The sequence below is a fragment of the Engraulis encrasicolus genome, chromosome 2, assembly GCF_034702125.1.
Source record: "Engraulis encrasicolus isolate BLACKSEA-1 chromosome 2, IST_EnEncr_1.0, whole genome shotgun sequence".
NCBI lineage: Eukaryota > Metazoa > Chordata > Actinopteri > Clupeiformes > Engraulidae > Engraulis > Engraulis encrasicolus.
In genome coordinates this window covers 8,305,129-8,317,628 of record NC_085858.1, presented here as the reverse complement: position 1 = coordinate 8,317,628, position 12,500 = coordinate 8,305,129, and the positions used below count along the sequence as shown (strand labels likewise).

Here is a 12,500-nt window from a genome sequence, read left to right as displayed (position 1 = left end):
ATATCACTGGTGGTTTATTCATTAATATATGCCTGCTAAAGGCGGAATAATATAGCAATGTCTGCTGTTTATGCAGTAACATATAAATATGGATTGCGACGCTTTAATAATTCAAATGCACGCACTGTACTTTTATGAAAACAGTGTGTGTGGTTTGTTATTTTATTGCTGAAACTATATATAAAATGTATTTCCGTGTATCCATATGGTCTCTCTGTGGCAGACTTTTTACATGTACCTATAATGACAGGGTGTGCTGGAAAGCAAATCACATGATAGATGGGGGGCACTATATCTTCATTCCATCTGTTCCTCTGAAAAGTCCTGAATAGAATAGAATAGAATAGAAATGGAATAGAATAGAATAGAATAGAATATGATAGAATACGCTAGAATAGGACAGAATGCCTTATTGCCACCATGCACATGTACAATGAGCTATGTAATCTTGCTGCCATCTTGCGATCCTGAGACACTAAGTTTAAGGGTTCGCTTATTAAAATAAGGTCACACATTGCGATGCCCTCATCATCCCAAGTGGAGAGATTTTTTTAAATAATGAGGAAACTGAAACAGGTATTGATTTGTAGGGCTGGGAGACTTTTTTTTAGAACAGACATAATCTCTTGTGATAACACTATATTCTGCTGTTTTGTAATCAGGTGTGTGTGTGTGTGTGTGTGTGTGTGTGTGTGTGTGTGTGTGTGTGTGTGTGTGTGTGTGTGTGTGTGTGTGTGTGTGTGTGTGTGTGTGTGTGTGTGTGTGTGTGTGTGTGTGTGTGTGTGTGTGGTGTGTGTGTGTGTGTGTGTGTCCGTCTCCTTTTCTCTCTCTGCAGCAATTTGGTAAAATCTTAGATGTTGAGATCATTTTTAATGAGCGGGGCTCCAAGGTACGTGATTGAATTTCTTTCACTGTATTGTGTGCTCCTTGACTTTTATAGATATAAATGTGAGAGTAATGTGCCAGGGCCATAAGGTAGCCTACTTTGTGAAATGTGCTCCAAATTAGTCTATTTTTAAACTGCGGGAGCTCTTACAGTTAAGAAAGATATTTCCATGAAGGCCCAGTTAAATCCATTGATGTTGTTATATTTCAAAGCCTTACCTTTGGTACTCGAATGTTTGATGCACTGTGTATAGTGAGGGTGATGTGTTTAAAATGTGTGTGCGTGTGTGTGTGTCTTAATGAGCACTTTATGTCATTTGTTAGACCAATGAAATAATTGCCATGATGATGATGATCTAGATTCTATTGTCACTTGACAGCGCTAATGTTGATTGTGAGTGTCATGCTCAGGCGATTCGGGTGGAAGTCTAGTTGACACTTGTGTCATTGTTCCTTAATGTGTTATAATGACACCCTACGACTTAATTAGAGAGCTGTGCCGTTAACATGCCATTTGGAAATGTTTGTGGGCGAAAAGATTGAAAAAAAAAGACAAATAAAATAGAAAAAGTGAAATCTGTTTTTTCAGTGTGAAATCCTAATTTATGTATATCTAGCGTTGCATGACGGGATGTCCCTAACGCACAGCGTAATTGACAGTGTAATTCACTGCACCGGCGTCTAGCGTCAACCCCATGCTCTGGTTAAGTTACTTAATTTGAGAATAAATGACGTTCCAGTCTTACAGCTTGGGGAAATCACAATGCATGTTAACAAAGTGCTTTAATTCATAGTTTCATACCCTTTGAAAAGGTTTTTACGGGGTGTTTTTTTCTGCTATTGTGATCCATGTCAAATTAGAACATTTATTTTGGTTATCATTTTTTGTTTCGGTAGATTTAATTTCCTCTGTTATGACCTGTTAAAGGTATTTTGCTTTAAATTACTTTCCCCCCTATTTTCTGGAAATTATATTTCCACATAACTTATTTATGAAAATGGCTAATGCACTAGCGTGCTCTATGAAACCTTATCATTTTAACTTATTTCACTCTTAGCTAGAATTCTCTTTTTTATGATTTTGCCATTGATTTGTTTCTTTATTTTCCAAAGAAAAAAAACTGTTCACATCTACGTAATGGCTTAATTTATTGCACATCTCAATGCTTGCATGGTGCAGGACAAAAAAACGCCAGATCTGTACGTAGATGAGGCGGCAGGCTACTACTACTGCTACTACTTCGCTACTACTGTATTGTAAGAGAATGGACGCGAGGTAGAGCGCACCAGTGGATCTTCTATGATTATGATTTTGTTTGTTTGTTTGTTTGTTTGTTTTTCATGGTTGGTGGATGACTGGAATTAATAATGTGCATGTTGTTCTCCCTCCTTTCCCACCTGCATGCAGGGGTTTGGTTTCGTAACTTTCGAAAGTAGTGCAGATGCGGACAGGGCGAGGGACAAATTACATGGCACCGTGGTAGAAGGCCGTAAAATAGAGGTGCATGTAACAAATATTTTCCCTTCTCAAGACCAACAACAAAACTTATTTCTTTCTGCAGTCTGTCTGTTTGCTGTATGTGTGTATGTTTGTACGTGTGTATGTGTGTGTTTTGTTATTTTTGCTTTCTTGATTGTCTGTCTGTCTGTCTGTCTGTCTCTCTTTTGGTTGGTTCACGTTCAGTGTCCGCTTCACACTCTCATTTCAGCCATCTTCAGGTGCATCCCTCGTTTCTGTTCTTATGCTTCTCCACCTCCCTCCCCTTCATCCCTCCATCCCTCCCTCCCTTACTCCTCCTCTTTCTTTCTTTCTCTCCTCCTCTTCGCATTTCAGTTTTGGATTCCATACTATACACCCATAGACATGTGCCAAGTTTGACTGCTGTGACTGTGATATGTACACAAATATGGTTCCATGCAGGATTTGCTCAGCAATTCTTGTTTTGTTTATTTACTTACGTGCATAGCTAATGCGGAATTGTGTTTCCTCAATTATCTTCTTGGTTTTTTAATTGAGTTGGCATTCACTTCTGTTGTTATCTTGTGTTGCTCAAGTGCATACTTTGGCTTAGCGGGGCTAAACGGGTGCAGTAGCTTTGGCTGGCAAAATGAAAAAAAGACAAAGAGAAAAAAAAGAGAAAACAACAGCAGTAGCAAGAGCGGCACACCCATTGGGTGTGTGTGTGTGTGCGTGTGTGTGTGTTGATGGCCAGTGACCTTAATGCAGGGTTGATGAGGGATACGCGCTGGCTTGAAACTAAGCACACTAAATCCAGCAGGAGCGTTAATTGGTACGGCAGGGATACACTGAGGATGCTGTCATCACAGGCAGGGCAGGGCCGTGTGTGTGCTGTTCTGTTCTGGGCTTCAGTGTGATGCTGTGTGCTTCTGCACCATGCCCTGCTCCTCCAAAAAAAATGGTTAAGCTTCACCGACTCTGGGGCATTCCAGACAGCTCTCTGAGTCAGCCTACCTCCTACCAGAGAGAGAGAGAGAGAGAGAGAGACAGACAGATAGAGAGAGAGAGAAGCAAAACATGAAATGATAGAGAAAAAGAGGAAGAAATGAGGCGGAGAATGAAGGAAATACATTTTATATTTGATCTGTGTTGCATAACATGCAAAATTAAAAAAGATAAAACGTACACAGACCATATGTGCTTCCGTTAGTACAGAGAAAAGGGTCCATGTAAAAGGACTGTTAGCACTTGACTCCAACTGTCTATAGGATAAGCAGGAATACTCAGGCTTGTTGTAGTGATTCCCAACCCAGGCTGCAGCTGACTCCAAAAACGGATGCGACCCCCAATTTGGCGAACCCCAGGTCTTACGGGACGTCCATGCCAAATTGGGGGTCCCGGTTCGTTTTTCAGAGCCAGCTGCCTCTGTCTGGGTGTGACGTGGTGCAGCATCTTAGTAAGCTTTTGCATATTTTGCCTTCTCGTTTCCTTCCCCCCTCCTCCCCCCCTTCTCCAACGATAGCACGTAGAGCCCTCACCAAACTCTCTGTAACCATGGTAACAATACACACACTTGCGAAGTGGCTGGTGTGGAATGGTAAGTGGAGCGATCCATCTGCCATGTCACGTAATTTTACGCGCTGATACCACGTGGTTTTCTTTCTTTTTTCTCTCTATTTTTAGTTTTTTGACTTGTTCAGTTTTTGTTTTGTTTTGTATTTTGTTCACTTTGTTTAGTTTTGTTATGTTTTGTTTTGTTTTGTTTTTTCCTTGATGCTATTTCTCTTGGTGCGCGTTGTACCGTTTAGCTGCGTTGCGTGACAAGACACTGACTTGATTGGATTGGATTGACTCGTTGCACACCCAGACTTGTTAACTTCGTTACTGTGTTCGAAGTAATGCACCCTCTTTTTTATTGCTTTTGTTAGCTGTCGTTCAAAAAAGCTGGAATGATTTTATTTGGTTCCTCTTATTTTGGTTTGATTATTATTTTTTGTTTGTTATTATTTCCTGGGTTGTCGTTCTTTGGTTCTGATTCTTGCGATGATACGAAAGGCTCCTGTTTCGAGTGTGTGAATGCTAAGTGTTGCTTTTTTTCCAATGGTACCTCTGGAGATCTTTTTACTGTATGTTGCACAATGCCAATGTTGTCTGCCCTTTTTTTCTCCTTTGACATTTTTCTTTTATTTTTTTGTTGTTCTTTTCTCGCCTTTCCGTTAACCGATCGTTCCTCCCCCTCCTTCACTGCATGCTCTTTCATATATGAGACGCTTTTTGTTTGTTGAGTGCATTTTGTGTGTTTTCCGTTACTCCACTCTCTTTCTTTTCAAAACTGATCATCAGATGACTAAGCATGCTGAAAACAATCTCTTCTCAAATGAAATTATTGCAAATATCTTTATTTGCTTTGTATGTCCTTTTTTAAGTATTTCTGTATGAGATTTGTTTTAAGTGAAATGGATTTGTTTGTTATGGCAGTCGTAATTTCTTTTTTAATTTAAATACTTTTCACATATAGCGTAATGATGTGAATGCATGCAATTATTTTGTAAATATTTTACAAATATTATATCCAAGCACACTAGTGGCACCTGTGCTTACACAGTCCTCTCTCTGCTCAGGTTAACAATGCAACGGCTCGAGTAATGACAAATAAGAAGACAGTTAACCCCTATGCAAATGGTAAGTCACATACAACAACAGCAACAACAACAACATCAACACAGCACTAAAACATGCAAATGGTGACAGTGCCATACAGAGGTAATGCAACTTAAACAGATCTTCCAGGTGTCCTTTTTACATTTTTTTTAAAACATACAAACACAAACAACACTGAAAGACACAAATAAGCAAAATACCAAAGAGACACAAAAAATCAAGCGTCACTCTAAAACATCACCTGACACAAAACATAACCGGAAAAGAGGGGAAATGAAATGTTCTTGTGTAGACAGCACAAGAGATGACTAAGGCCGCGAGCAGTCTCACCAGTAATGGCCCTGGTGCTTCAGCTCTCACAGTAAAAGATTTGAGTGGCTTCAGCCGGGTTTAAGGGAAGGGAGCAGAAAAGCCAAAGCCATCTCCCTCAGTGGGGACTTGGTTTGAGTGACAGGCATGCTTTATATGGGTAAGGGCACTTTCAGCAGAGCGGAGATGTGTGGCACAGTGCCACATGACCGGGAAAGAGGGGTGGCCATCCTCTCACACACACACACACACACACACACACACACACACACACACACACACACACACACACACACACACACACACACACACACACACACACACACACACGCCTCCCCCTCCCTTCGGTGCACCCCTCGGGTTGACCTTTAACCTCTGTCCAGTCATCTGTCTCCTCCAGACAGAGAAGTGTGTGCACATCTCCGAGACGCACACACACAAACATCCCTAGAGTCGCGCAGTGGGCACGGCTAGGCACTGTGACTGTGGCCGTGGCACTGTGTAGTGTGTGTGTGTGTGTGTGTGTGTGTGTGTGTGTGTGTGTGTGTGTGTGTGTGTGTGTGTGTGTGTGTGTGTGTGTGTGTGTGTGTGTGTGTGTGTGTGTGTGTGTGTGTGTGTGTGTGTGTGTGTGTGTGTTTGTGTGTATGTGCCTCACCTCTGTGAGTGTGTGAGTGTGTATGTACTGCGTGTGTGTGTGTCTGAGATTAACCTACCAGACAGGTGCGTGCGTGCGTGCGTGCGTGCGTGCGTGCGTGCGTGCGTGCGATGTACCTGCTGGTCAGGCCGCTGGCCCGTGTCCCACTACCCCTCACTCCTCTCCGCTGCGCCACTCTGCACGATGCCCGGCAAAGTTTTTAATTGTTGTGAGGGGAGTAGGGAGCATATGCCTCCTCCCTTTTCTCTTCTATTCTGCTGCCGCAGCTTGTCCTCCCCCTGCTGCCTTTCTCTCTGCCTGTCTTTTTTTTCCTGACGTTTTTTTTCCCTCTCTTTCCTCTTCTGTGTCTCTCTTTCTTGTTCTCATCCCCTGCCCAGTTTTTATTTGTCTCTGCCTCACTGTTTGCCCGTCACTGTTCTGCCCCCACTGTCATTCTTAGTCTTTCTCTTTCTTTCTCCTTCTCTTGCTCCTTCTCGCTCAGTCTCTCTCTTTTTCTCTCTATCTTCCATGTTTCTCTCCATCTCTCTTTTCAATTTATTTCTCTCCCTCTGTCTATCTGCCACACATCTCTCTCTGCCACACATCTCTCTCTCTGTCTGTCTGTCTGTCTGTCTGTCTGTCTGTCTCTCTCTCTCTCTCTCTCTCTCTCTCTCTCTCTCTCTCTCTCTCTCTCTCTCTCTCTCTCTCTCTCTCTCTCTCTCTCTCTCTCTCTCTCTCTCTCTCTCTCCCGCATCTCCCTCTCCTGTCTTCCATCTCCCAGTTTCTGGTGAAGCATTGCAAAGTCTGGTATTAAGATGCAAACTGAGCCGACCTCACTTCTGCCAATATGTGTCTCGGAGGCTTTCTTCCCTATCATCTCTCTCTCTCTCTCTCTCTCTCTCTCTCTCTCTCTCTCTCTCTCTCTCTCTCTCTCTCTCTCTCTCTCTCTCTCTCTCTCTCTCTCTCTCTCTCTCTCTCTCCATCCTTTCTCTCTCCCAAGATCGGTCTTTCTTTTTCTGTCATTCCATTGTTCTGTGTCTTGCACCACCTTTCCTCTCGCCTCTCATTCTCGCCTCACTCTTTCTCTTCCCCACTCTCTTGCTTCCCTCCTCTCCATCTCCCCTCTCTCTCTCTCTCTCTCTCTCTCTCTCTCTCTCTCTCTCTCTCTCTCTCTCTCTCCCTCTCTCTCTCTCTTTCTCTCTCTCTCTCTCTCTCTCTTTATCTCTCTCCATCTCCCCCTCTCTCTCACTCTCTCTCTCTATCTCTCTCTCACACTCTCTCTCTCTCTCTCTCTCTCCGCCTGTCTCTTCCACTTTCCCTCTCTGTGTTTTGCAGCCCCATATCCCCTTCCACCCATCTTCCCCTTCCCCTCTACCCCCCCTCTCTCCCTCTCCATCCGACGAGGCTTAAACTGACAGGCCATTTGTAGAAGTTAGAGTTTGAGAGAGATCTGTCAGGCTCCCCTCCTCTCCTCCTCTCCTCCTCCTCCTCTACCTCCTCCCCAGCCCCGCGTTCCCATCCTCATTCTCTCCATTCCCCTCTCCTCTCCTCTCCTCTCCATCCCCCTCTCCTCTCCTCTCGTCTCCTCTCCTCTCGTCTCCTCTCCTCTCCTCTCCTCTCCTCTCCTCTCCTCTCCATCCCCCTCTCCTCCCCTCTCCTCTCCTCCTCCTCTCCCTCCTCCTCATTCCGTCATTCCCCATCCTCATTCTCTCCATCCCCCTCTCCATCCCCCTCTCCTCTTCTCTCCTCTCCTCTCCTGACCTCCTCTCCTCCTCTCTTCACTCCCTGACAGCCGCTTTGCTGGAGTCTGCCCTCAGCCGCCATCATTAAGGCCCCAGTCTGAGCACGGGTGCCCCGGCCCCTAGTTAGCCATGATTTCAACATGGCCAACATCACACACACACACACACACACACACACACACACACACACACACACACACACACACACACACACACACACACACACACACACACACACACACACACACACACACACACACACACACACACACTGCTGGCATTAGCGTGCACACTCTAATGCACACTGGAACAGGCAGACACATACATGCACACACTCAAATACCGTAGAAACACACACACATACACAAATATACGCACATACAGGAAAGAAAAACACACACTGTTTTACACATGCACACATACACACATGCACACATGCGCTATTGCACACACAGTCCCTGACAGATCACATGGAAATCTCCAGGGAAAATAATAAAAGATGTCCTCAGAAAGACAGTTGGATGATCTAACCCAGGGGTGCTCAATACGTCGATCGCGGTCGACCAGTCGATCGCGAAGGCAGTATTGGTAGATCGTAGGACATTAAAAAAAAAAAAAATAAATAAAAAAAGTTCCCTGATACCCAGAATCTGACAGGCTAACTTCAGGCGTCTACACTAAATAGGCCTACCATAAACACAACGACGTCTTCAGATAAGGAGGATAACTGTCAGTGTCAAGCGCCACACTCAACAAAATCTTCATAAGTTAGGCTATAACATCCGAGCACAAAAAATAGGACGGCACGAGACGTTTGCAGATACCGTGTGCCATATGTTCAGCCTACAGGCAGCGTCACCGCTCAAAAGAAACAGCCAGAGAAGAAAACAACAGCCCGAACACCGGCAATCCCCTGCTTTTTTTTTACAATGCTCTGAAAAGTGCAGGCAAAATGCAACTCCCGCATTGAGCGTGGAGTTGGCTACTTCGATTAGATTTCATAGTCACGCGTGCGAGGGGAGAGTGAATGCGGTGTGCCTGTTAAACCTGAGTGCAGGCGCGTCTTTTCAAATGGTCTGCTCAGCGCGGCCGCTAGACAGAGAGCGCGCTTTTCGGTTCATTCAGTAGATGTCTCCTTGTTTATTTTTTGGGAACTTGGGATGTCTGTAACGTCCACGAAGACAATATCCACGTGAAAACGCCAAACGCCCACAAACCGCTGTTCTGCCTACTTCTCACAGTGGCATTAAAAACGTCCTCCATGAAATCCCAAACCAACATCACTTCAAATAGGTGACAGCAAGCATGCACACATGAAATAACACTTCAGGGAGGGAGAAAATCGCTCTGCCCTCATATTAAAGTGAAAGGGGGATTACATAAAATCTGTCCAGAAACCAAGAGGGCACATAATTAAGTCTTAATTAATATTATGTTCATTTATGAAAATGAAATGTATCATAAGTTGATACTACAGTATGGTCTCCCTTTGAGATCAAAAACAGGCGTAATCTACAGTAGGCCTAAATAAGGTCTGTTTGAGGTTGTTCTTCACCGCTGATTCACCTTTCATTATTGATGTGTATTCATACAGATACATTCTCATATTGTGTTAAAATTGCATTTCTAACAGCTGTATTTTCACATTTTCACGAGGAGAAACCCCCGAACCCAGGGTAGATCTTTGTCACACACCCATTTCAATAAGTAGCTCACATGATGAAAAAGTCTGAGCACCCCTGATCTAACCCTTTCTCTCATGTTTTTTTTCTCTTCTTCTTCTTCTTCTTCTTCTTCTTCTTCTTCTTCTTCTTCTGTGTGTGTGTGTGTGTGTGTGTGTGTGTGTGTGTGTGTGTGTGTGTGTGTGTGTGTGTGTGTGTGTGTGTGTGTGTGTGTGTGTGTGTGTGTGTGTGTGTGTGTGTGTGTGTGTGTGTGTGTGTGTGTGTGTGTGTGTGTGTGTGTGTGTGTACCATTCCAGGATGGAAGCTGAATCCAGTTGTGGGTGCGGTCTACAGTCCAGAATTCTATGCAGGTGAGTGTTCAGTGTAGTAGTAGCTTTAACATGAAGTGCACTACTGCATGTGTTTGAACTATATTTATTGCCAATCTCTAACAGTATTGTATGTGAAGCTGGGAGATCTCTTGTCGTCTGCTGATGACATTTCTTCATCATTTGCATAATAGACCTGTTATTAATCATGCAATTAAGGAGCGTTTGATTGACATTTGCCTAACTGCCTGGGCCATATGCCTGGAGCTGTTCAGCAGTCTCAGTTCAGTAGTTCTTCTAACAGACAGGCAGGCAAACCCATGGGAATAAAGTGATATCGCTCAAGTGGGAATGCAAGCACTGAACAGTAGGAATATAGGCTATATGAAAGAAATGACAGAGGAATTACATTACACAGGAATGTATGCATTTACTTGTGTTGGAAGGTGCATAGGAGTGTTCATAGAGAGTACATGTAAGAAATTCAAATGATTTGCATTGAGGATATACGTTGCTGAAGATCACAGAAGTTCCTGCTCTGTCTAGCCATGAAACATTCATCCAGAACCACCCAGGGAAGCTGACGGGGGGGTGGGGGTGCAAAGGGGTCAGTTGTCCTGGGCCCATGGAGGGAGGGTGGCTGCAAAATTGTCTTCGCATTATATTGTATGTGTCATGTGTGTATGTGTGTGTGTGTGTGTGTGTGTGTGTGGGAGGGGGGGGAGGGGGGCTTTGACAGAACTTTTTCCTGGGGCCTGCCAATGCTGTCAGCGGTCCTGCAACCACCGTTAGCAACTGACAAATTATACAGTGCACTAACACGCACAAAAAAAGCCCTTAACTAAGCAACGGCAGGATCTAAAAATAAATTACTTATACTGGAACAAAAAGGGAAACGGGAACCTACTTACTTTTCTGGGACAGAAAATGGTGTGTGTGTGTGTGTGTGTGTGTGTGTGTGTGTGTGTGTGTGTGTGTGTGTGTGTGTGTGTGTGTGTGTGTGTGTGTGTGTGTGTGTGTGTGTGTGTGTGTGTGTGTGTGTGTGTGTGTGTGTGTGTGTGTGTGTGTGTGTGTGTGTGTGTGTGTGTGTGTGTGTGTGTGTAAAAATAAAATAAGGAGCAGCAGATAAAGAAATGCCTAATTAAAGGCTATTTTAAAGGAGGTTATCATTAAACAGAGTAGTGGTGCAGTACAGGGCATGAGGAGGGGGAGGTGTGTGTGTGTGTGTGTGTGTGTGTGTGTGTGTGTGTGTGTGTGTGTGTGTGTGTGTGTGTGTGTGTGTGTGTGTGTGTGTGTGTGTGTGTGTGTGTGTGTGTGTGTGTGTGTGTGTGTGTGTGTGTGTGTGTGTGTGTGTGTGTGTGTGTGTGTGTGTGTGTGCGTGTGCGTGTGTGTGCGTGCGTGTTTGTAATGGAGTGACCTCAATCCCTGAGTTTTCTCCTCCTGAGAAGCCACTGGCTGAGGCTCTAACAGCGTTCCGGCGTTCCAATGCTCCGACGCTCCGGTGTTCCGGAATCCTGCCAGCCACAGACTGATTATTCCAATCATCCAGGGCCACTGCTCTGCTCTGCTCTGCTCTGCTTCACTCAGTTCCTTTACCCACACCTCCCCTCGCTCCACACACAGTACACAATGCATGTGTGTCAAGTGTGCAATGTGCTGTATAGAGTACAGTGTGTCCCCAACTCTGCCTCTATTTATGCGGCATCCCCCTTCACACACACGCACGGTGCTGAGAGGGGCAGTGTTTGGGTTGCTGGGCACACAGTAGAACATGCAGTGTTAATTCAACACTTTGAGAGTATTATGAGACCAAATTACACTCCAGAAGATGTAAAATCGACACTTTACAATTGTATTCTTTGACGCTATCAGAGGAGCATGGGAGAGGGCAAGGATGAGGGTGTTGGTGGGGGTTGGTTGGTGGGGGCTAGCCTGGGAACTCCCATACTGCCTTTAGTTCTATACAATCATTTTGTGATTAGGTCTAGTGTTAACCAGGCAAGGTGGGGGCTGCTTGCTGAATATGGGAAATGTGTAGGGATGAGCTAGGCTGGGCTAGGGTGGGTAAGTAGGCTGGGTTAGGTGGATAGGGAATTGGTACCAGGGTAGGAGAGGGCTGGCTGACTGGCTGGCTGGCTGGCTGGCTAGGCAGGGGGTGCAGAGGAATGGGGATACAATGTGCGTACCACATTGGCATAGGCCACAAATATGGCACACAACAAAACACACTTCCTGCGACACCACTTGGCCCATCAGCCTCAGACAGAAGGGGAGAGTATGTGTGTGTGTGACAGGGTGGGTTACATTGTGGTCTTTTGAGGAATGCTGTGTGTGTGCGTGTGTGTGTGTATGTGCGTGCATGCGTGCGTGCCTGCGTGCGAGCGTGCGTGCGTGCGTGCGTGCGTGCTTGCGTGTGTGAATGAGAGAGAGAGAAAGAAAGAAAGAAAGAAAGAAAGAAAGAAAGAAAGAAAGAGAGATACATTGTGGTGCAGAGGAATGCAGTGTGTGTTTGTTTGATTACAAGACAATTTGGATCAGAGAGGGATTGTGGGTAGCCAAGAATAGAAAACATAAACAAAGAAGGAAGCGGGAAAGGAAGAGAGGAAAAAAAAGCATGTCCCTTTGACAACTCTCTCTCTCTCTCTCTCTCTCTCTCTCTCTCTCTCTCTCTCTCTCTCTCTCTCTCTCTCTCTGTGATCTTTTGTGTTTCATTGTCAATCCTTGACCATCTCTTCATTTCACCCTTCTCCGACTATCATTACCGACCTTTGCCCATTAAGGTGAAAATATTGAGATTTTATGATAATGGCACGCACTGCA

At 44.8% G+C, this 12,500-nt stretch overlaps 1 protein-coding gene across 7 annotated transcripts in view; it reads left to right on the top strand.

The window, feature by feature from the left end:
* The window catches only part of rbfox1 (RNA binding fox-1 homolog 1), a 138,556-nt gene that overhangs the window by 78,836 nt on the left and 47,220 nt on the right, over positions 1-12,500 (top strand). For 5 of the 7 annotated variants that reach the window (XM_063221357.1, XM_063221347.1, XM_063221341.1 and 2 more), the window contains exons 4-7: positions 836-889; positions 2,294-2,386; positions 4,966-5,026; positions 9,669-9,722. In XM_063221357.1, the coding sequence (XP_063077427.1) occupies positions 836-889; positions 2,294-2,386; positions 4,966-5,026; positions 9,669-9,722 (262 nt within the window). The remainder of the gene's footprint in view (positions 1-835; positions 890-2,293; positions 2,387-4,965; positions 5,027-9,668; positions 9,723-12,500) is intronic. The other 2 variants (XM_063221363.1, XM_063221371.1) reach the window with 1 other exon arrangement.